This window comes from Lycorma delicatula, chromosome 10 (assembly GCF_047948215.1).
Source record: "Lycorma delicatula isolate Av1 chromosome 10, ASM4794821v1, whole genome shotgun sequence".
Classification (NCBI taxonomy): domain Eukaryota; kingdom Metazoa; phylum Arthropoda; class Insecta; order Hemiptera; family Fulgoridae; genus Lycorma; species Lycorma delicatula.
This window is the reverse complement of record NC_134464.1, coordinates 75,839,086-75,864,890: the sequence shown is the minus strand read 5'-3', so window position 1 is coordinate 75,864,890 and position 25,805 is coordinate 75,839,086. Positions and strand designations below refer to the sequence as shown.

Here is a 25,805-nt window from a genome sequence, read left to right as displayed (position 1 = left end):
AATGAAAGCAGAAATAGGCAAATTATTCAATAAAAGAATATCTACTTCTTTCAACAAGCAGCAATAACTTCTTGTGTTAAATTTCTTGTAATAATGAGATTAATAGAAATTCAATAATTCATGTTTACAACAAAAGAACTAGAAAAAACAATATTAAAGAAACATTAGAAAAAAAGAAATTCCTGTCTGGTCACCATCTAGTCTATATCATACCTAATTATTATTTTTATCAAAAGTACATGTCAATATACACAATAAAGAATAACTTCCAGAACATAAAAAAAAATATTACACCACAAACAATTACAAAATAGCTGAAAAACTGTTCATTTTTTCTTTCTCTTACTTGTTATATACCACCACAAAACAACCATATGCAAAAATAGAGCATAACAATTACGACAGAATATAAATAAATACAAATATATCCCTGGCAATTTCTCTGAATCTAATTAGAAAGCTACACAAAGTAAAGCATTTGATGCATAATTAACAGTTAAAAAATTATGTCTTAGTAATTAATAATTTAATAATTAATTACAAAGTTTTGAATCAAAATAAATTAATTTTATTAATTTTACAGGCATTAAATAATCTACAACCAAGATCTATCACTGCAGCTGAAACAAAACAATCTACAAGAAATCAGTTACGGTGATTTCTTCAGGAATAATTGAATTTTTATTAAACAAAATTATCATTTATTTAAATAAAAGATTATTACTTAACAAGATAAAACTTTAAAAACAAGTTAGCAACCAAAAAAAAAGTAATAAACTTTAATCATAATTAAATCTTAACATATTTTTACTGTAATCTATTATTCCAAGAATTATTTAATATGCTAATTTATCTAAAAGTTAAGATATAATAAAGAACTATAAAATACTGTGTGTATATAATTATAATTAAAGAAAAACTAAGTTAAGTCTTCATTTATGAAGTTTATTCATATAAAAAATCTGATCTGGACACTACATGACTTCCTTGTACGCCTATTAATACACATACACATTTTTTGCTGCACTTCTTTTAAACTTATTTCATTTGAAAGTGAGATAGGAATCTCCAATCCTTTAATAAAGTGGACACAACTGCTGAAATATTAGTTTTTATTAACATCAAATATTTATACAATTATTAATTCAACAATCTTATATGAAATATTAGGATAGATTAAAGGTCCCTTTTCATTACTCTTATTACCAGATCACTATTACTTGTATTTTTGTGAATTGCTGATTAACAAAAGTTTTAGATTTCTGGTGTTGTATAAATAAAAGTTAATAATAATTATACTAATCCATTTAGAGAACTCCTGTATACTGGTTACAAATGTTAATTTTGACCTTACAGTGCAAAATATTCAGTTTTTATTATTGGATTATTTGGTGAATAATCAAATATGAAAAGGAAACCGTATACAAGAAAAAGAAAGACAACATGAAGAAATATATCTCAAAATAATGACAAGAAGATCAATATGATGAGGAAGAAAATGTTAAAAACAAGGGAAGAAAAAAAATTAAGAGAAGATGATAAATATAAAGAGGAAGAAAATGTTAAAATCAAAGAAAGAATAAAAAAAAGAAAATATTGCAAACCAAAAAAAATAAACAGGAAGAAAATGTTGCAACAAAGAAAGAATAAAAACATTAAGAGAAGGAAGAAAATGTTGCAAACCAAACAAAATAAACAGGAAGAGAATGTTGTGACAAAGATCGAATAAAAACATTAGGACAAGATGATAGATATAAAGAGGAGGAAACATTAAGACCAAGGAAAGAATAAAAAGATTAAGAGAGGATGATGAATATAAAGAGAGAGAAAATTTGAAAACTAGAGAACGGTACACAAATTAAGATCAGAAGAATTATATCAAACCAAAGAGCGATTAAATGATTGGCAACAAAAAACAAATAAACAAAATCATGATCAACTCTGAGTTAAGGAGAATATTGTCTGACAATATCAGAGAAGTAATGAACTAAAAGATAAGAATTGTTTGCAATTTATTAAAGATTTTCGATTAATATTAAATAATCAGATGTTTCCACCAAATCTATTACATATATACATATGTAATAATGCCTATTAAATTACACACACACACACATTTTTAAAAGTAAATAAAATTTTATTTCACTAATAACTTCTGATCTTTTTTTCATTTTTTATTATTGAATTATCTAGGTTAATAATTAATAATAAATCAATATTTAAAATAAAAGAGTTAAAAAATATATTAAACAAAAGTTAAAAAAAAAAGGAAATGAAATCAGAGTCGAATCGATGTGCCTTCCTTCCCTTGTAAGATCCAAATATTTCATTAAGTACAATTTTATTTGGCTACAACTCCGGAACCAATGAAAATAAGTACCATTTACGATATATTGTTCAAAAGCTCTCAATGAGGGATTATTACTGCAATTAAGAAAAAGTCCAAAATCCAAATTTTTTGGAACTTCTGGTTAAGTCAATTGCAATCAAAGAAGGAAGTGTACAACTAGATGTTACAACAGTCCTAAATCCAAAATTTCAACATCCTACGGCTAATCGTTTTTGAGTTATGCAAGATATGTATGTACATACAGACATCACGCTGAAACTGATCAAAATGGATTCAGGGATGGTCAAAATGTAAATTTCTAATGAAATCTGAAATCCAAATTTTTCACGATCACAATACTTCTTTTACTTCATACAAGGAAGTAAAAATAGTTCAAACTGTCTTGGACACATTAATACAAAACAAAAAATATTCCCATTGTAGCATGGACATGTAAACATGAATGTAAATTCAACCATCAATGCAATAATGGTTACATCAACTCCTTTCATGTCACATTTAAAAAAATATAACGGGTCATTTTATTTCCTCAAAACAAAACTTAAAAGTAAAATGATAATCATTTATTTATACAAAAGTTTTTCCATTCATTAATTAAAACAGACTAAAAAAAAATCATGCTCAAATATAGAGAACAAAGAATTTTTATAATTTGTACAAGTAGTAGTTACAAGAACAGAAGATGCAGAAAGGTCTGATTCAGAATGGAAATGAGGCAAGGATATAGTCTGTTCCTCATTACTTTCAATAACCAATAAATAAGAAGTAATGCAGAAACTGAAAGAAAACTTTGATAACGAAGTCACTACCTAAAAGTTTTAAAAAAAATGTTAAAAATTCACTAATAACATTTTTCTTTTGACAGAAATCACAGAATTACTGAACGGCTTGGTTATATTTCTAGTAGAGAAATTCAGTTTGAAAATAATTAAAACAGGTAAAAAATTACAACAAAAAAGAGAATATTGAAATGTTAAATATTAACATAGGAGAGCACAATACATCAAAAATTTATGCAGAATCGTGTTATTTGGGTAGTAGGATAATGAAAAATAGGTGAAATGTGATGATCATCAAAAACAGCACTTTCATGCAAAAAGAAATCTAATAGTAGCAAATACAGAACTGAGAATTACAAAAAATTCTTGAAGGTATTTTTTATGGGATATTCCACTATATGAAAAACAGGAAAAACAAAAAGAAAAATAACAGAGGCGTTTAAAATTTATTTAGGAGCAGGATGTAAAATTACATAGTTGATAAAATTCAAAATGTCTTACGACAAATATGAGAGGAGACACTTAGCTTTAGTTACAAGGCGTTCACTAATTAATGAGACAAATCGATATAGAGAAAAAACATTTTATTCAATGATAATGAAACTTACACTACTTTTCAACATAGTCTCCGGCGACATTTAGACTCTTGTCTAGTTGTTCTGTCAGCTTTCTAATTCCCGCAGCGTGGAAGTCTTCAGTTTGTTGTTTGAACCATGTATTACTTTTTTGACTGCTTATTAGCAGTTAAACAAACTTCTTGCCACGTAAAAAATCTTTGAGCAGACCAAAAAAATGAAAATCGGACAGGGCAAGGTCTGGACTGTAAAGAGTATGTGGCACACCTCCCACCCAACTTTTTGAGCATTTCTCCCATTCTCTGAGCAATGTGGAGGCGCGTGTTGATATGCAAGAGAATCACACCTTTTAAGAGAGTGCCCTGGCATTTTCACCTTATCACAGGTCTCACTTTCTGTTGGAGCACGTTAGAATAGTACTCACTGCTCACGGTATGTTGGTTTTGATAGTCACTAAAAATTGGGTCTTGTGACTCCCAGAAGACTGTCAACACCACTTAACCAACTGATGTGAGTTTTGAATTTTTTTTGATGGGCAAATCTGGATGTTTCCACTCAAGACTTTACCATTTGAATTCGGGGTCAAAATGGTGTATTCACGTTTCTTATGTAGAAAGAAACAACCTTCTGCTTCAAACCATTCTTTAAGCTCAGAACAAATGTAAATCCAGGTATCTTTGCAAACTTGAGTCAACTGTCTGCAAACCCATCTCGAACTCGTTTTATGATAATTCAGCATGAAATGAATGATTGAATGCATAATTCCAACACTAATATTACACAAACCAGCAATTTGGGAAATTTTGACTCGCCTGTCTTCGGAAATAAGATCATATATGCGATTTTGCAGCATGGTAGTCGAAACTTCAACTGGTCTTCCAGAGCAATGGAGATCAGTCACACTTTTTGAGAATTATCTTCTAATTTTTCTCCATTCTTCGCTACATTTTTTACATTCATCTTCTATATATAAAAATACAACTGTCATACAAATGCTCTCTTCTTTTTAGTGCATTTTTTTTAACCTCCGGGACCACCGATAGGTATTGCTTCAGAGGCTGAGATGGACGATTTATAGCGTGTGAAAATGCCATGCCTGATCAGGATTCGAACCCAGGACCTCCGGATGAAAAGCCGAGACGCTACCACTCGTGCAATGGAGGCTGACTTTTTACTGCATATTAACTTTATTTACCATAAAAAACGTAACTAAAGTAATAAAAACACCACCATTAGTATTTATAATTATCTGGAATTCATAAAGTACATATATATATATATATATATATATACATATATATGTATGTGTGTGTGTTTATGTTTTTATCCCTAGATGAACACACAAGTATCTCTAGCTCTAAATATGCAAGTACAGAATGTTTTTTTTTAAATTAAAGTTAGTACACAACAAAATTCTTAGAACATTGCGGTTCAAATCTATGAATATATATGTGGGATTCCAAATATCCAAGTGTATAGCCAATTGATGAAACCTACATAAAAATGATTAAAATAAAGCTGATCCCATTCTATGAAATAAATTGGCCAAGCTAAATCAAAAATTCTCAAAAAGTCATGCATTTACTCGTAATTTTTATTTGAAAAAATAAGTTTGTAAACAAAATTTTGCCAATTTTCATCACACTACTACTTTTTTCCTTTTAATTAAAAAATAGCATGATCTAAAATAAGAATAAATTGATGTTATTGGTAACAGAAATTAATCACTTGTGAAGGAGTTCACAGTCACAAATAGGTTGCAAGTAGAAAAAAATAGTAAAACAAGACGTAATAACTACAACTGTAGATAAGAAGCTGCACCAACAACTGGTACAGTGCAGACTATATTCTATTTCACAGAATGGAGTGTCAAATTAAAAATTTTAGAACAGATTCCTACCCAAACAAGATACAAAGTCATCATGGACAAAACCAGTTAGATGAGATTAAAACACAATATATGGAATGAACACGTATATATGGAATTTGCAAATTATAAATATACATAACCAGTAAAAGTGAATGTATGCAGACAGAGAAACCTATAGAAATCCACTATAATTTAAATTAAATAATAATAAATTAAAAATTAATTTCAACTACTAACATAAAATAGATTTATTATAATTCACACAAATAAATGATAATATACGCGTAAAAATAAAATAACCTTCACATTAAAACAGAGAGAAATAACAAGAAATAAAAAAGAAAGAATTCAAAAGACAGGTAAAGAAATAAATCAATTAAACTCAAAAACCAGTTAATCACAGACCGAATTTTATTTCTTTACCATTACTACATTATTTTTCTTAACATATAAGAAATTAAATATATTAACAAAAAAAATTATTTTAAGTTTTATTGCCAAATGATTTGCACCTTTATAATAAAAATAAATACATATAATTATTTACATACTATTCTTTATAAAAGACAAATGCGAAGTCACTAAATATTCTTATATATAAGAATATCACAAAATTGACACACCCAAAAAAAAAAATCAAAAGCCATTCTCATAACAGGTTTTTTCTTATGAAAATATTAATTCTAAAGAATCAAAATTAAAATTTATCCCCCTGCAGAATTCACAAAGCTTTTAAAGAGTTGTATGTTGCAGTTAAATTATAAGCATGGCTCGTTGAAACTGTTAAAGTATAGATGCTATTATTAATAGAGGAAAATTGAATAATTTATTGATCATTATTATTATTATTATGGTGGCTAGAAGTCACGCCATTTTTGAACTCCGACTGTTAAGTTGTGTATAAGTGGTTTTTCTATATATGTCGGTAATAAATTTGTGTAAATGTGTTACAAGAAATTGTTACTTATATCTGAGTATTTATTTTAATAAATTCTTTTGTAAAACACCATTTTTTTAAAACAAACTAAAGTTTGTGATGAAGACCATGTGGCAACATTAAAATCCAGTGCAGGTAAATTATAAACTGTTTTACTGGAGGACGTTATTAATGATGGTGGTCATTAATTATTATATCAAATTACATTGTTGACCGGTTTAATGTTTGTTTTTTTTGGTCATTGTTCTTTTGTTAATTATTGGTCATTTATAGTGAAATGCAGTGGTTGTGGAATTGTAGGTTAATCTAGGCTTGCAACTTCCACCAGTTTAGGCGGGAACTTACCACATGGACAAATATTGTATAGGTTAACCTAAGTGCATCACCAGATTGACAGCAAGATAGTGTGACTCGTTTGTGAATCGATAAACTGACTTGTTTATACTGTTCCATATTATTATTAATAATAATAAATAATAATATTAATTATTTTCTTCCTTCTTATCATCAGAGGATAAACTGTATTGTTATTATTATTATTAATTAAAATTATTATTATTTATTTTAATTAATATATTTTATATATATAATAATTATTATTTTTATTATTTTATCATTATTACTCTTATTTTATTATTATTAATAATAATTAATTTAATAAAAACACGACCCCTTCAGTATGCCATCCAGTAAGGATATTTGCTGCTTTTGTCATCAGCCATTCTTTGGCAGACAAAGTAATCTGAAGTGCAGAAATTGTAACGAGAGGCACCACGTTAAATGTTTATTGACGTCTAAGACCCTGACTAATGAAGATGTTAAATTTTATCAGGATAGTAAGGCCTACAAATGTCGGGATTGCTCCTCAAAAAGAATTACTGTGAACGAAAATACTCCTGTTAGAGGTTCACAGGTAATTAACTCAGAGAATTCTGATGAAGTATTTGATGGAGAAGACAAGGTTGCTGATAGCATTGATAGGGGTGATTTAAGTTTGCGAAGCATTGATGAACTCCTTCAATTAAGATTGTCTAGTTTTGCAGACTCGCTGATTGGTGAGGTTTCTGCCCTGAGACAGGAGATGATCGCTATTCGTAAGGAGAATGTTGCCCTTAAAAATGAGGTACAGCGCCTGACTAAAGCTATGTCTTTGTCACTTTCTACTAGTGACGTTGGTCATGGTGAATGCCGTCAAGGTAGCCGACGACACGGCGGTAGAGGAAAGGGACCTGAACCGGTTGTGCCCAGGGTTCCTGCAGTGGTTACAAAGAATCCTTCGCAGAAGATTGATGTTCGTGAGGTCTCGCAGTTGGTTGAGGCTGAGAGTGTTCCTCTCTCACAGGTGGTTGTCTCCTCCACAGTTGACGATGAGGAGACTTGGAGCAAGGTTGTCAAGAAAAGATCAAAGGTTCATAAAGACAAGCCCGATGGAATAAAACCGAAAACATCAGCGCCAAGGAAGTCAGCCAAAAAGGTTATCTTTGGCAAAGGTGGGGCTAAGCCCGATCTTGTAGCGGCAAAGAAGAAGGCATTGTTTGTTTCCCGCTTCCATACCTCGGTGACACTGGATGTAGTGCGTGGTATTGTTGAAGGACTTGGTCTTTGATCGGCTGAGCTTAGGCAGCTAAAGACGAAGCATCCTTCTTACAACTCCTTCTATGTGCTGGTCAATAAAATTGACTTTGCCACTGTGAACTCCGCAGACTCTTTGCCCAATGGAGTGCTTATTTCTCCATTCTACGGTTCGCCGAAAGAACTCTTTATTGGATACCAACAAAGCATCCGGGGATGGTGCATCATCTATTAAAAATGGGGCTTAAGGTATACTACCAGAATGTTCATGGCCTTAGAACCAAGATGGAGGATTGTTTTGAGGCGGTAGCAGATAATTACTATGACATCGTTGCTTTTTCTGAGACCTGGCTTGGATATATACATCTGGACAGTGACCTGTTTCCACAGGAATACTTTGTCTTCAGGGCAGACAGGAAATATTTTCCTGGCATTGTTGAGCATGGCGGCAGAGTGTTACTGGCAGTAAAACGTACCTTCCAGGTGGTACGTAGATATGACCTTGAATTAACCAACGAATGTGTTTGAGTCGAAATACGTCAAAAAGGTAGACCTTCTCTGTTAATAGGAATTCACTACTTTCCTCCCCAGTTTCTTGCTATCTTGTTTAGGTCCTACAGAGGAACTTCAGAGTAAGGTTGAAGCGTCATCTAACAACTTTTTAATGATTGGTGATTTCAACTTAGCGGGTGTTAGTTGGCTGGATAGGTGCTCCTCCAACGCCACATTTTATGGGAAGCTAAAGGCTGCTCCTCTATTTGAATTTTTAGATTTGTTGTATTTGGAGCAAATTTGACAATGTGATGGTAACACTTTAGACTTAGTCATCACGAATCTTCAGCGCCGTATACTCAATGAACATTGTTTAGAGATACTAAATAAAGATAGATTTTACCCTCCATTCTCGTTGCCTATTGATGGTATATCATATTTTAGGCAAGAGGTTAAGTCCTTTTTTTATTTTCCTTCAGGGGACTACTTGGGTCTTTACCATCAGTTCCATTCGGAGAATTTTAACATACATAATTTCGACAATATTGACGATGCTGTTGATGGACTAAAAGAAGTTTATTCAAGATAATATTCCACAAAGGCGACCGAAGTTGAGGGGTTACCCAACTTTCTCTGGAGGTTTAATCTCAACACTTTGTGAGAAACGAAAGGCCCATGCATCTCACAAAAAATATGGTCTTTCCATGTATTATGACGAATTTAAAAGGTTGAGAGCCAAATCAAAACGGTTGTTAAAAAGCGACAGGCAAAGACACAGCATTTTGATTGAAAGTTATTTAAGGTATCAACCTAAAAGATTCTGGAAGTACATTCGTAACAATAGGACACCAGAGAATTCTGTTGCGGCTGTGATGGTGGATGATCGTTTATGTAATGATCCTCAAATTATCAGTCGAAAGATTGTCAATGTTTCGACTGATAATAACTGGAATACTTCCAGTCTGTTTGTCAACCTGCTGTTGCTGGTCAATATGTCGTCTCAGATGTTGATATGATGGAGCCACCCATACCTGTATTTTCGGCTGATGACGTCTTCAGAGCCATTAATCGTCTTAATGGAAAATCAGCAGCTGGGATCGATAACATACCACCTTTTATTATAAAAAGATTATCTGTTATTTTGTCTCCCATAATGGCTGATTTATTCAATTTAAGTTTGAGGATAGGGTATTTTCCCAGAACATGGAAAAAAGCTAGGGTCATCCCCATACCTAAAAAGGAGAATGATTCCAATATCAAGAACTTTCATCCCATTTCTGTGTTAGGAGTGTTGCCGAAGGTATTTGAGATTTTACTCTGCGAGGTCTTCCAAACATACGTCGAACCTAATGTTGCTGTGGAGCAGCATGGATTTTTATTGGGTAAGTCAACTACCTCGAACCTTTGTACCCTTCTGAATACCGTAGGTCCAGCAGTAGAAGGCCAGGGATAGGTAGATGTAGTATAACTGGACTTCCAGAAAGCTTTCGATACGGTTCCACATAACCCTCTATTGAATAAAATGGAAAAAATGGATTTTTCCTCTTCGCTGGTTAAGTGGACTGCTTCTTACCTTACTTCAGAGTGCATTTTGGTGGCTCCAGGTCTGATGAATTTCAAATTGGTTCTGGTGTTCCTAAAGGATCGAACCTTGGTCCACTCCTTTTTTTGATTTTCATCAGTGACATAATGGAGCGTATTAGTTGTTCTGTTCTAATGTTCGCTGATGACATCAAGATCTATAGGAGGATTTCTTCGGATGCAGATCATCTGCTGCTGTAGAAAGCGTTGAACGAGGCTTGGTTGTGGTCTGTTGAGAATAGTCTTCCTTTGAATCTTGAAAAGACGAAGGTGATGACTTTCACAAGAAAGACAAATTGGTCTCGTCATGTTTATTTCTTAGACAACTCTCGCATTGAGTGAGTTGAGGAGATAAAGGACCTAGGGGTTCTTTTTGACACGAAGCTTTCCTTTATACGTCATATTGAAGCCATCACCTCATTGACAAGAAGAAATTTGGGTGTTGTGAGATGGCTTTGTCGTCGTTTTATATTGATAAGCACATGGCTATTGCTGTATAAAACACTTGTTCGTCCTCTTGTTGAGTATTGTACAGTCATTTGGAACAGGGATCGTGGTTTCACTAATGATATGATTGAAAGCGTCCAGAAGAAACTGCTTTGGGCGTTGAGATGCAGGTTTCCTGGTCAATTTGAAACCACTTCCTACACTACTCAATGTAGAGATTTAAAGCTAGAGAAACTGGAAGATCGGCGAACTGCTTTCGATTTGAAGTTTGCTGCAGATCTCCTCCATGGTACTTTGCCGGAATGTCGTGAATTACAACTGCGGGTGCCGTTTCGGAACATCAGGAGCTTTAGGCCCTACTTCATCAGAAGAGTTTCTGAGTGTTCTCCAGTATTAAGATGCTTTGGTCTGGCAAACAGTTTCGCTGATCTATTAGATCTTTTTTCTCGTCCATCTATTGATGACATACATCAAGCTATATTTGGTGACACTGACTAGGTTATGCTAGATAGTGTATATGTATGTATATATATTATATATGTTTGTATCCATTTTCATTCTTATATCAGTGTCTAACTATTAACCTTTTCCATTTAATTCATCTTCTGAAATAATATTATTTTAACTTTATATTAGTTAAAATAGTTTTATTCAGAATTATTCTTTTTCTGCTTATAGAAATTATTTACTGCTTAATAATAATCACAATTAATCAATACTCTGATTTTATTCTTTTTTATTACTTTGTAATTCTTACTGTTTTAAAATATATTATTATAAAATTATGTTCTGATTTTGTATATTATAAATTCTGAATTGTGTTTTTTAATTGTAAAATACTAAATTGTTATTCTTTGTAATTGCATTTATTATTACTGTATAATGTGATAGATATCAGTTGTTATTATTAAAATTGTTTTGGACCATTTTATTGTTTTATTATTTTATGATTATGCACAGACTCATAACTTGCATTTATTAACATATTTATCTAAATTTGCTATTGCTTTATACGATGGTAAAGGCGATGGTCTGATTTTCTTGCCGCAAGTTCGTTTCTTGAACGAAATTAATGTATTTTTGTGAACTTTTTGTGAATAGTGACTTAAACTTTAATTATTATTTCCATTGTTGTAAATTTATAATTTATTATTAGTATTGTATTCTGATATTTTTGTATTTAAATATTGTATTTTCAATTTATATGTAAATTGTTACAACTGTTTTAAAGATATTTTAACTATTGTATATATTTTTATGTAATACTGTGCAACATATGAAGGCTTTGTAAAGCTGTTCTGTTGCACAAAAAACAAAATAAATAAATAATTCTAATTACTAAAGTAAAATTATAGAACAGCAGTTCTCAAACTATAGTATGTGTAATATACAGAGTTGGTAAACTGTGTATCACTGTTGGTACGCAGAGTTTCTCATGGTGGTATGTAAATAGACAACAATAAAAAAAACTGTTATAATATAATTTTTGAATTATAATTCAAAATTATTACGGTAACAGATATTTATTATTATTATTATTATTAGTAGTAGTAGTAGTAGTCATGTGAATTTTGGCTAAAGGTTAAAAATGAATATTCATCACTGACCAGAAAAGCACTGTTATTTTTAATTCCATTTTCTACCACATATCTTTGTAAAACTGTTTTTTCTGCTACGTTAAAAATAAAAAATATATTTCATATAAAGTGAAACTTGACCAAATTTGCACTTAAATTTAAGTTCAACCAAACCAGTTAACTCTTCACTTGTTTCAAGCATGCAGCATCACCTTTCTCATTAAATTTTTAGTCTTCAAGAATAATGTAATCAATAATGTAAGTAAATGAATAATATAACAACACTTCTTATAAAGAAAATAAATATTTTTGTAAAAAGTGATTAAAAAATTTGTAATAAAAAAATTATAATATTGTATAGCTCTATCGCTTTCTTAATGACGTACGTATAACATACTTAATACTTCAGTGGTACACTACTGATCTGTAACTCACATGTGTGGTATGTAAAACCAAAGTTTGAGAACTGTTGTTCAAGAATAAAGGTTTATGATTTTTGTATTATAAAAACTTTGTAATTCTTTAATCACTATTTTCAAGTGCAGTCAAGATTAGTCAATAAATTAGATCAGTTCATCTGAGGATATTTATCTGTGATTGCCAAACACTATACCATATAAGTTTGATTACAATATTGAGTTCATATCTATTAATGAATTCTACATATAGTTTAGAAAAAACAGATGTAGTTAGTCACATTAATACAGTTTAATTGTAAATGCCAAGCTCATACATGCAGTAGTTTTCATTGCTGGCTGCAACAATACTGTCCTGGGTTCAAATTAAACTAAAGTTTAAAATCCACTAAAAGCTCTATTAACAAAATTGGCACATCTAGTAACAAATTTTGATTCTTGGCCTTTTCTGCTCCAACAATTTCATCCACATATAGGACACATCTGAGATTGTAATAATAAAAACAAAAAATTTACCTCTTGCATTAGGTATTAAATGCAATGCAGTTTTCAATGGCAATAAAAATGATTACAAAATGGCATTAAAAGCATGAAAATTCTGAATATAATTTTTAAAGTAGGTAAATTAAACAAAAAAGTCTAACATTTACAATTGGATAACTCAGACAGATAATTCTCAGTTATAACTAATTAGAAATTTAATAATACCAACCCAATAATTTATTGAATAACTATTTTTAGCTTTTTTTGCATAAATCCAACTAACAATATTAAAAAAAAAACTTTTCACTAAAAAATAACAATAACAGTGTTGATTAATACCTGAAGAGATAGATACCCACTGAAGAATTGTTAAAAGTGGAATATTATTTTATTTTTTTAAGAAATTTTCAATTTAGTGTGAAACAAATTAAATAAGATATCCCTCCATAACAACAAAACAAAAATTATATATATATTTACAAATAAATGTATTAAACATTAATTATTGCAATTTTAAACAATTAATTAAACATAACCATTTAAACAAATCTGTAACAACAACTTACTTCTACATTTCAAGCCATTTATGAAATAATAAAAATTATGTTAAAAACTCTTATAAAAGAAAAATTGTCATGAAGTATAATCATTAAAACTAATTTAAAATAATTTCAAACCTTCTATATAAAAAAATATTTATGGGATAGCTGTCTCATCCAAAAAAAAATTAATTAAAGTAAATATTCATGGGTAAATTAATAATCTGTTTATATGAACAAAAAGAAGGAAACCTTCCTGCAATATAAAAAAATGCAATGTATGAATTACAGATAACCCATTAAAATTTATAAATGAAAAAAAAGCTAGAATGAGGTTAAAAGAATAGTGTAAAAATGAAGTTTACTCTTCATAATAGATAAAAATGTAAGATATTATCATCACAATTATTAGTTCATAACTTTAAAAAAATTACCAGAAACATATCGGTTATTTCAAATCTGAAAATATTAATATTTTAAATATTTGTGGAAAGAAATAGCTTACATTATCAATGCACAAATGGCGCTGTGCTTTTATGTTTTAAAGGTCACCTCGTATTTAACTGAACAGAAAATTTAATAATGTACTATTTGATAGGAGCATTTTTTAATGATTTGCATGTTATTCTACCAAGTTTTGTTTGTAAATTAACACCCTGCCACTGAGCTTCACAACTTGACGATGTCTTTAGATCAACCTAAAAAAGAAAAAAAACATATTAACAATTTTACTTCACAACTGCCACTTGTATGAAGTGAAAAAATTTTTGATACATAAATAATAAACTAACAATTCATAATACAGAGTTTTTAAAATTATTAATAAGCAACTTGATGAGAAGAATTACCAGGATTCCTAGGGATGGTAAAGTGAGGAAGGAATGTCATCATTAACCACAACTTTATTTCTGAAATACTATTTATATTTTTCAATCATTTGAAGCACTGAAGTCTTAATTACTAACCAAGATTAATGAACTGGAAACAAATCTGTGTCACAGTATAATCACAAAGCCTGCAAAATTTGGATAGTGGAATGTTTTTTAACTTTTGATAATTGATTCTTACATATTTTAACCTCAATTCGAAAATAACTTTATTTTTTTCCATCATGTCAGGATTTTTCACAAATCACAAATTTCAAAATTTGTAAAAAGTTGAAAAATTAGATACTATAAAATAAACAAAATTTTTTTTATTGTAACTCATTATAATATATTCACTTTTTTAGCCTATAATATGCATTCTTATAGCTACATAATTGAATGGTCTGAAGAGGATGACAGTGGGGAGTTTGGGTTGAAGATGACAAGACAGTGGGAGAACTTGGCTGACAGGTTGTGACAAGTCTTAACAAGATGAAACATATTTATTGGTAGCTACCAGGCCAATCATGTACCATACAACTACTATCAATGCTTTTTCAACCATCACCATGCGTAAATCGAGTTTTTTTCCATCCTCCGTAATCAAACGGAGGACGTTTTTGTTGATGGAAAGAATATTTTCAGGCCATAAAGCAAACTTTCCATTTTCAAAATGGCTTCAAGAGCCTTTCTTTTTCCTGTTTAACCTCCAGTAATTACCGTTCAGACATTACTTCAGAGGATGAATGAGGATGGTGTTAGTGTAAATGAAGTGTAGTCTTGTACAGTCTCAGTTCAACCATTACTGAGATGTTTGGATAATTGAAACCCAACCACCAAAGAACAACGATATCCATGACCTAGTATTCAAATCCGTAAAAAATTACTGACTTTACTATGACTTGTATGCTGGAACTCTCGACTTCCAAATCAGCTGATTTGGGAAGACACATTCACCACTAGACCAACTCGGTGGGTTGGCTTCAAGAGCCTGAAAAAATTCTGAGATTCTTTTTGTTACATTTGTAGCGAGTTAATGGTAGAAAGACAAAAATGAAATATAACAAGTTTCGTTCGACAAGTGTACCTCAGAGTGAAAATAAGAGATCAAAACCAAACTTGGGCACCCCACTATGTTTGCTACACATGTGTTGAAGGACTTTGATGGTGGTCTAAGTGGACTTAGACAGTAAACAAGAAGTGTTCAGATTTGGAGTTCAATGGTGTGTAGAAAGCCACGAAATCACACCAATGATTGTTACTTTTGTTAGACTGGTGTTCATGGTTTCAATTTGAAGAATAAAAAAAGAATCTATCCAAATATGCCATCCAACTTACACCCAGTTCCTCATGGTCCAGACATAACAACGCCAATTCCACCAGAAAATTTACCTGCAGTAGATAGTTCCACAAGTGATTTAAATGAAGATAACACCAAGGTGTACGAACCCGAAGATAGCTGTGTACCAAAACTTTATTCACAGTCTGAACTAAACAATTTGGTTCAAGACTTACATCTGACCAAAGAAAATTCAGAATTACTTGGTTTGAGGCTTAAAGAGAAGAACCTGCTAGCAGCTCATTTTCCTGGTTCAAAAAGAATTTTTTTCCATACTTTTCAGAAGAATAATTAGTCTTCTGCACTGATGTACATGGACTTTTACTCGATTTAACATTCCATTAAATCATTCGGAACAAAAATACCGATTGGAGGCTGTTAATAGATTCATTCAAAAGAAGCCTCAAAGTTACCCTTCTTCACAATGGGAATACGTATCTGTCAATACCCATCGAACATTCTGTCCATTTAAAAAGGGTTACAATAATTTGGAATTCATTCTCAATAAAATTACGATAATTTGGAATTCATTCTCAATAAAATAAAATATGGCAATCATAACTGGATTACGTATGGCGATCTCAAAATAATATCAATGCTCTTAGGATAGCAAGAAGGATACACAAAGTTTCCTTGTGTTTTGTGTGAATGGAATAGCAGAGACAGAGAAAAACCATTGTATAAGGAAAGACTGGCCAAAAGGAGCTTCATTAGAACCTGGAACCAAAAATGTGCTCCAAAAAGCTTTTACATATCCGAGTAAAGTTCTCCTTCCACCTCTGCATATGAAGTTAGGCTTGATGAAGCAATTTGTCAAAGCCTTACCAAAAGACTGTAAATATTTTAAATACATCTGTAACAAATTTCCAGTGTTATCAACTACCAGACTAAAAGAGGGCGTCTTTACTGGACCTGACATTATAATACTTCTCAACGATGGTAATTTTGAGAACAAATGGAAGTTACAGAAAAAGAAGCCTGGGAAGCCATTAAAGATGTAGTAACCAAGTTTCTGGGCAATCAGAAGGACTGAAGTTCAAATCAATCGTTCAGAACATGCTCCAGAAGCAGAAAAATTTAGGCTATTCTATGAGCTTGAAGGTTCACTCCTAAATTCACATGTGGACTACTTTCGTGAAAATCTGGGTGCCGTAAACGAAGAGATGGGCAAGGGATTTCATCAGGACATGAAAGAAATGAAAAAGAGGTATCAAGAAAAACATACTACTATGATAATGGCAGACTCTTGCTGGATGTTACACCAAGATGAACCCTACAGAGAACATAGAAGGAAAAGCGCAAAGCAGAGTATAAGTCATCCAAAGAAACTTTGACACATGGAATAAAATTATAAGTATGTAAAATAGATACTTTATCATTATGGGTGGATGAAGAGGGAGAGTGGTTTCCAAAGGCATGAAGTACCTCACAAAAGTTAATTAATTAAAAAATGCACTATAATAGAAATTAAACTTATTTTGTGGCAATTTTCATTTGAAATTAAGAGATCAATGATATCCTCCACCATCTGCTTCAGACCACTCAAATGTTTATCTGTAAGAATGCATAGTATAAGCTAAAAAATGAATATATTATATTAATTTATTATTAAAAAAAAAGTTTTTATATCTATTTTATTGTATCACATTTTCACAATTTTTCAACTTTTTACAAATTTTGAAATTTGCGATTTATGAAAAATCCTAATGTGATAGAATAAAAATTAAGGTTATTTTTTAATTCAGTGCTAAAAATACATAAGAATCAATTATCAAAAACTAAAAACACAACCATCATAGACTTGTCTCATTATTTAAAATATTTGTCCAAATCAGCAGATATCTTGTATTTTTTTTCAATATCTATCACGTATAATAAACAATAAACTATCAGTACAATATATATTTTACTTTAAATTTTCTAAACAAGATAATACTAATGCAGTAAAAAATATAAATAAGCATTTCACAGTATACAGCTTGATCTAATCAAACAGTTCATATGCTATAATAAATACAATATACACTAAGCAAAAATTTTGCCAAGTACTTTCTATTGATTCCAATTTTTTTGTAATTCAATTAATATCCAATAGAATTTAATTTCAATTCATAAAATTATTTAATGAACTTTTTCCTTTATGCTTCTATTAAAAACATTTAGAATAAGTTGAAAGAAAAAATCTTAAGTTAATATAAAAAATAAATATTTAATAAAACATTTGTTCTAAAACTTCACTTTTCATTCAGATATTTCATAAATATTATTATCAGACACACATACACTCATGCGCACACATACACACACACAGAGAGAGAGAGAGAGAGAGAGTGAGTGAGGGAGAGAGAGAGAGAGAATTTTTGGATGAAAACTTCTATAGACAAGCACCACCAATCTCAACTAAATTTATTAGATTGTTTCTGAAATCCTATACATTTACTACTCTACACCAACAGATGCTTAAGGATTACCAATTAATAAAATAAAAAGTAGGTACAATTCTCTCAGATGATAATTTAAAGTACACTATTATCATCATCTGGAGTTCTGCCTAGCAGCAGGTCGTTACACTACTGCTGTCTTCATCCATCCCTATCGCAAGCCTTCTCCTTCAGCCCTTTTCCAATCTTCACCTCATTTATTAATTTCATCCTTCTTTCTCGCTTACTTTCTCTTTCTACTGACCCTTCCAATGCAGTTGTAAAAATTTCATTTCCATTAATCACATATCCTAATTGATTTACTTTTCTTTTATGTACTAATATTGTTTCTCCTCCTTCTGTGCTCTACAATACTATTCATTATACCCTCATTCCTCACTTTCTCTATCCTTCTCCACACCCAAATCTCAAAAAGTCTCAATTTATTTATGTTTTAAATACACATGCACACAAACAAACATATGCGCAAGCACAAACAAACATTGATAAATAATTAAAAAGTATCAACATATACAGTAACCTGAAGTTGTTCCCAAATTTTCTTTTTTGGATTAAGAACTTGGTCGGGAGTTCCAGATTCATAACCTTCAACTGTAACTCTGTCCCCAGGTGCACTATCAGCTGGAGGATCTAACGGCTCAACTTTTTTATTACCGTCATCTTCACTGCAACAAAAAAAGGAATCCAGATAACTTTTGAAAGAATGAGAAAATTTATTTAAAAACTCAACCTATTCTATTTTATTAAGTGATGCGACATTTCTTACAATATAACATTTATAATGTTTCACATAAGAAAAAAATGTTATTTTAAAGGAATAAACTTACACTGAAGCACAAAGTACCATTCCACATGATTCGATTCCTCTCATTTTAGCTGGTTTTAAATTACATAACACAACAACATAACGATCCTGCATTTCTTTCTGAGGCACATACTGCACTAACCCACTGACAATAGTTCTTGGCTGTTCTTCCCCTACAATGAAAAAAAATGTTCAGATAAAAGTTATTTTCTTTTAATCAATATAAGATACAAAAATAAATTTTAAAAATTATAAAGGCAATTTTTTTTAACCTGGCACTTATGGGATATTAATGCTTTGTTAGCTTTGTTTTATAATTTGCTTTGTATCAAAATTTACTTTTATGTTTCTAAGAAGTTTGTCAGTTGATGACCACCTTAACAAATTTTGAAAAAAAACTACATGATCAATGCCCCAAATATAGAAATATTTAAAGAAAAACAGTTTTATCAATCCTGAGATATAAGAGTAAAAGCAGAACACAGGGTCAAACACAAATTGGACCCTAAAATGTAAAGATTTGCAAGAAAACATGAAATCCCATTTTTTACATGATCACCATACTTTCCCCTTTAATACAGCTATTCTAGCTGTATTTGCTAAGAAATTAAAATTGAAGAAAAAGTTGTTCAGAATCAAGCTACAGAATGTACAGTATGCAGATGATACTTCAGAAGGAAATAGAAAAAAATAATTAAGAAAGGTGTGGAAATTAACAAAGAAAAATGTACAGTATTGGAGCATCATGTGCTGAAAAGAAGAGAATTAGATCAATAACTAATCCATGTAACAGAAGTAGGAATTCATGGTTTTGGGGCAGAACAGAAGAGCAGAAAAATAAAACAATATAATCCTTTGGTGAATTGGTACCAGTTACATCACAAAATCACTAAGAGTTTTTTCACATAATCACCCCTTACACAACTTATGGTTATACTTCATCAATGGGTACTTTTATATACTACTAATTCGCACAGAGTAAATTTTTTTTTTTCAAAAACACATGAAGTATTATAAATATTTTTTAGTACTTTACTAGGGAAATAGTACAACCAAAAATAGAAAAGTACTTTGATAGTCATGTAGAAGGATATTTTTTTTAAAAATCACTGAAAATTCATGTTTATTACAAAAATATGAACCATATCATATCATATTAAAGAGAAAAAAATAAATTTAACATAAAATAATTAATATCATTTTCTTAGCAATAATTCTTTAATATTGTCATAAAACAATTATTTTAATTAAAAACCGTTAATCACTAACATTAATATATGGTTGTATGAAAACTGTCTTTTATTTTATTCAGAATAAAGTAAAATAAATATAGCCCATTCATTATCTTCTACAAGAAAAAAGTAAGATGTATGTTAAATGGTACATGCACAATATTAGTATAATTTTTGTGGTTATCATTGTATGGATCCTTTCTGCTCATTTTCACTTAAAATACTGTCCCACTTCCAATAAAAAAGACATTAAATTATGCATAAAATAACAAAACTACCTCTCAAAATAAACCCCAAAAGACATAAATAAATAGCATCTCCAAAAAGTAACCATTACCACAAAATTCCAATTCGTATGTCATGTTTAAAGATATGCAAAAGGTTTCTGAAAGAAAAATTATAATGTGCAATACTGCATAGAGAAAATCACTAGCAGCATACAGAAAATCACTAGCTGCATATACAATTATAAGAATAAAGTAAACAATTAAATCAACCTTCCCAACTAACAACACAAATGAATATGTATAGTGTATGATATACAATCCAAATATTAACATGAATATTTTCATGTGTATAATGGATTCTTGAGTTACACTGAAATTTCAATTACAATGGAAATCCTTTTCTCTCGAATGTTATTTTACTGGAAAATCATGTGTTAGAATCAAACTAAACTACATTAGATAATTTTCAATTCACACCAAATAACAAATATATTATTAATCTTAAGATATGACAATTCAGTTTTTTAAATGTACAAGATCTAGAACTTTTTTTTAGTGTGTATAATTTACCATAACGAAAAGTTTACAGTACTCATAATAAAAATCAAACTTTCACTGTTTTTAATAAATTCAATTATTCCATAAGTAGAACTTAATTTATTGGATGAAAACTTAATTCTGGATGTAATGATAATTAAAACATAGAATAGCTAACTTATTCTGCTGAATCAAAAATATTATTCGACTCACCTAAATCAATTTTTTCAACATACAATGCATCTGCATCTGGATGTTTTCCGACTTCAACGATCTTTCCTACTCTAATATCTAACCTATGAGGATCAATTGCATCATTGGCTGGTGTCGCAGCAGCTGCAGCTAAGGAAAAAAAAAAATAATAGCAAAAAATAAATAAATAATGATTCTAAATTATGTACATTTGATAAAAAAAAAACTTAGCTTAACCACCCCACATATCTATCACAAAAGCGAGACTTATGTTTAATTTAAACTCACACTTTTTCTTACATACATTTCATCACAGAGAAATCAAAGTACTGTCTGAGTTACTACTACTGCACTATCAACTCTCATCAGGGATGAAAAGAGAAATGATGATAATGATAATATTGCTGTTATCGCTTGCAGTAATGTTAATTCACTGAGGGCCTTGAGAAACAAATTCAATGTGAACAGCTCTTTGATGTCGAAAGAACAAACCATCATGGACTTCACATATGAAGCTGTCTTCCACTGGCTGGACTGCTGTTTTCTTTCAGGGTCATAGCCATAACATCAAGATTCATCTTCTGTTATGACTTTTAACAAAAAATCTGGGTCAGTTTGGATCTTTTTTTTCAGTTCCTGGTACACTCTCAGACAGTTCTCACTCTGAAAACATTCGTGGAACAAACTCTGCCATGATGCATCTCATGTTCAAATCTTCAGTTAGGATTCTTCACGAACCTCTATGAAATTCCAGATTTTCCTCCAATTCATCAAATGTTCTGCAACAATAAAACATGATGGTAACATGTTTCTGGACATTGAGGAGCAACCCTTATGGAATTCAGTGACATTTGTCCATTTCTGAATAAGGTACTCTTAAATTCTTGCTTGGCTTATGAGTTTCCTTCCCATAAGCATTGAAATTGTTTCTGCCATCAAAAGTATTAGGAGGGGCTTAAAAAAATAATCACTCTGTCCTCTGTGATGGTTTCTCAAGAACAGTACCTGGGAAACTTAGCAGGAGAGTCTAATAAACGTATCTAGTGGGAGAGGGCAGTACTGACAACCCACTTGCCTACAGAAAATAATTTTTGTTTTCCTGGGTACCCTCATAGGTAGATTTCCCAACCAAAGAGGTTTAATTAATTTAATCTAAAATAAAATCTTCATAACTTAATAAAATATTTTTAAACAAATGCCTACCTTGTTTGGGTGCTTGTTTCTTAGGTGGCGGTGGATAAGCAGCTGATGCAAGTTTTTTTAATTCAGGGCTTTCAAAAGCTTTACGAATTGGATCAAGCAGTTTATTAATATAAATTTCAGTAGCTGCTTTTAAATCTGCAGGATGTAATTCCTGACTTGCAAAACATTTTTCTAAATCTTCATAAGTTGAAAATTCCAAATTACCACCATTCTTTTCATCACGAACAATTACAAATTCTAAAATAAAAAAATTAAATCAAGCCATAAAATTCTCAGTGCATTTAAAAAAATGTAATATTCACTTGTGAATACTTTACTGAATTTCATACTTATTAATATGAATTAAACCAAGAATGTTCACAACCTACAAGCCCTCAACTTACAAACTAAATGCATTATAGTGGGCTTTCATATAAATGTGTAAGCATTATCAATGTGTGTAGCAGAATAACAAATTCATAAGCATTAAAGATACAGAATGAATTATTTAAAATTAAAAACGTACATAGGGAAATCTCGGATACTTAGGCTAAACACAGGCTACAAGGTAAAAGAAAGCTACGTAGTCTTTATTACATAACTATGCTATGTACTACTTTATTTAAAGTGATAATTATTCTGCAGATAGTTAGTTAATTATTACTTTGATCACACCAGATTTTCTAGATGACTCTTGACATTATTTTTTTTAAATTAACACTGGTTAAGGATGCTCATGAAATTTACTTTTTTTCATCCAGTATATACAAGGGTTGTTCAACAAGTCCTTAGAAAAAGATAGAAAAACAAACTGTTTTGTGTAGATTTTTTTATTTTTCAACGTAATCTCCTTTTAACTCTATTTTCTTTTCCAAGTGCTTCTCCAACTTTTTTAAGCCGTTCAAAAAGTAGGATTTCAGAAGGTCCTCAAAATAAGCATCTGTTTGGGCGATGACCTCCTCATTTGATATGAACCATTGCCCGCTGAGCCATTTTTTCAAGTTTGGAAATAAAAATAAGTCACTGGGGGCCAAATCCAGTGAATACAGTGAATGTTGTAATAATTCAAACTTTAATTCCACAATTTTACACCCATGCATTGTCTTGACAGAAGAGGATCTTTTTCCTTTTTTAAATGAGGGCTTTTTTCTTGATTTCTTTGTTCAACTGGTGCAATAATGACGCATAATACTCTCCAGTTATTGTTTGTCCTTTTCCCAAGTAATCAATGTAGACGTTACCACATGCATCCCAAAAAACCATGGCCATCATCTTGCCGGTCAATTTCACCATCTTCGACTTCTTCAGAGCCTGTTTGCCTTCAAAAACCCACTGTTTTGACTGTTCCTTTGTCTTGAGTGTAGTAGTGTATCCATGTTTTCTCCACAGTTATGTATCAATGCAGAAACTCGTAAGGATTGCAAAGGAAAAGCACCAAACAGCCTCAGAGTCGACCATACGATTGTGTTTATTCTCCACTGAGAGCAAACGCGGCACCCACCTTGCAAAAATTTTTCACCCAATTTTTCATGCAAAATTGAAAACACAGTACCTTGCAATATGCCCGTGGCCTCAACTATTTCGTGCACTTTGATTCATCGATCACTCAAAACTATATCATGGATTTTGTCAATCATTTTGGGTGTGGTCACTTCCACTGGACTTCCCAAATGATGTTCATCTTTTGTGGATGTATGTTGATGTTTAAACTCATTTGGCTAATTGTAAACGATTGCAAATACAAGAGCAGATGTATCATGAACTTAATCCAACTCAGCTTTGATCTCTTTCGGTGTTAAGCCTTTTAAATATAAGTGTTTAATCACCACTTGAAACACTTTTTTCCATTTTTCTAAATAAACAACAGCTTGTTACTTCAATTGACTATGACAATGAAACCACGCGTGATAGATACAGCTGAAACTTTAACTTCACTCTAGTGACAAATAACACTTAGTAAAAGCAAACCGTTTTTGATACTATGAGTGCTGTTTCTTGGATTTTCTAAGGATATATTGAATGACCTATAAGTATACCAGGTTAATTTTTGTACTTTAGCTAGTTTGTTTGTTCTTGTTTGAATTATATATATAAATATATATGGAGAAAGGTGATGAAATGAAGGAGAATGTTGATGTAATAGCACTATTAGTCCAATGGAGAGGAATAGATAGAATGGACAAAAAGGATTTTACTCTGCTCAGTACAGAGACTGCAATGAGATATAATGCATGGAGAAATAGACAGGACTAGAAGAGCAAGACCAAGAACACTCCAAGATGAATTACCAGAGAATGACCAAGAACTAGCTCCAGGATGTAACAAGGGATGTGACAGCAATGGGGTAGACAGGATGAAGAGAGAAAATTGGAGGAAAATTGTAGAGGAGGTCAAAACCCACACTGGGCTGTAACTCCAGGATATATATACAGGGCATTTCATAGGATATATATTACAGGGCAATGTTCTTAGGAGTTACAAAAATTCAGTACAAAAACGTATTTCACTTACCTAAATGAAAGTTGTACGAGGTGATGCAGGGGCTCAAAGAGTTTTTGTTAAAATCTATAAATGTTCAATATGTGCTCCTCTGGTGACACAGCACACATCAACACGAAAGTCTAACTCTTGCTAAACTCGTTCTAACATGTCATTTTCAATAGAATTGATTGCATTGATTATGTGATCCTTTAGCTCAGCGATATCGTGCGGCATTGGTGGGATAAACACCTTATCTTTCACGTAACCCCAGAGAAACATATCACATGGCATGAAGTCTGGTGATCTTGGTGGCCACAGCATAATGTGTTGGTCTTCTTCAGATGCACGTCCTATCCAGCGCCGAGGTAATGTTGTGTTAAGGTACTGTCAAACCTCATTAGAAAGTGGGCAGGACAACCATCTTGCTGCAAATGGTTTACTAACTGCCTAGTATATGTGGAAAAAACTATTTGAAGTACTCTTTCGTACAGTACTAGTTTTATTCTTATGAATGAAATAGTTTTTTGTTAATGAATTTTCGAAACTCAGAAGAACATTATGAAATGACCTTATATATATATAAACAAATTTGTATATTTTTCTAGTATCAGAAAAAATGTAAAGGGTAAATTTAATTTCATTATTACATAGTTTAACAATAAAATCAGCTATCAAATAATGATACAATATTGCAGCTATGGAAGGATCTATTACTCTATAAAGTACTGAAAACCAATATCCAATGTAATTACACAACACATTAAAGTTTATTGCAATATTTGACCAACTAGCAAAGAAAGTAGTTTATGTAATCCATAAATTCCAAAGGATGTTAGAATCTTACCATAAAGGTTGTAGGTGATCAACACAAGTAAAAGGTCACTC

At 31.2% G+C, this 25,805-nt stretch overlaps 2 protein-coding genes across 4 annotated transcripts in view; one reads left to right on the top strand and one right to left on the bottom strand.

Moving 5' to 3' along the window:
* Positions 1–750, top strand: part of LOC142330888 (uncharacterized) — a 52,865-nt gene extending 52,115 nt beyond the window's left edge. Inside the window, exon 10 of the mRNA XM_075376356.1 lies at positions 584–750. The gene's annotated coding sequence lies outside the window, so the exon portion shown is untranslated. The remainder of the gene's footprint in view (positions 1–583) is intronic.
* Positions 751–5,967: 5,217 nt separating this feature from the next.
* TyrRS (Tyrosyl-tRNA synthetase) overlaps positions 5,968–25,805 on the bottom strand; it is a 36,353-nt gene continuing 16,515 nt past the window's right edge. For all 3 annotated transcript variants that reach the window (XM_075377139.1, XM_075377140.1, XM_075377141.1), the window contains exons 7-11: positions 22,461–22,697; positions 21,279–21,407; positions 19,092–19,242; positions 18,785–18,929; positions 5,968–14,316 (exon numbers count right to left, since the gene is read on the bottom strand). In XM_075377139.1, the coding sequence (XP_075233254.1) occupies positions 14,206–14,316; positions 18,785–18,929; positions 19,092–19,242; positions 21,279–21,407; positions 22,461–22,697 (773 nt within the window). In that variant the 3' untranslated portion in view covers positions 5,968–14,205. The remainder of the gene's footprint in view (positions 14,317–18,784; positions 18,930–19,091; positions 19,243–21,278; positions 21,408–22,460; positions 22,698–25,805) is intronic.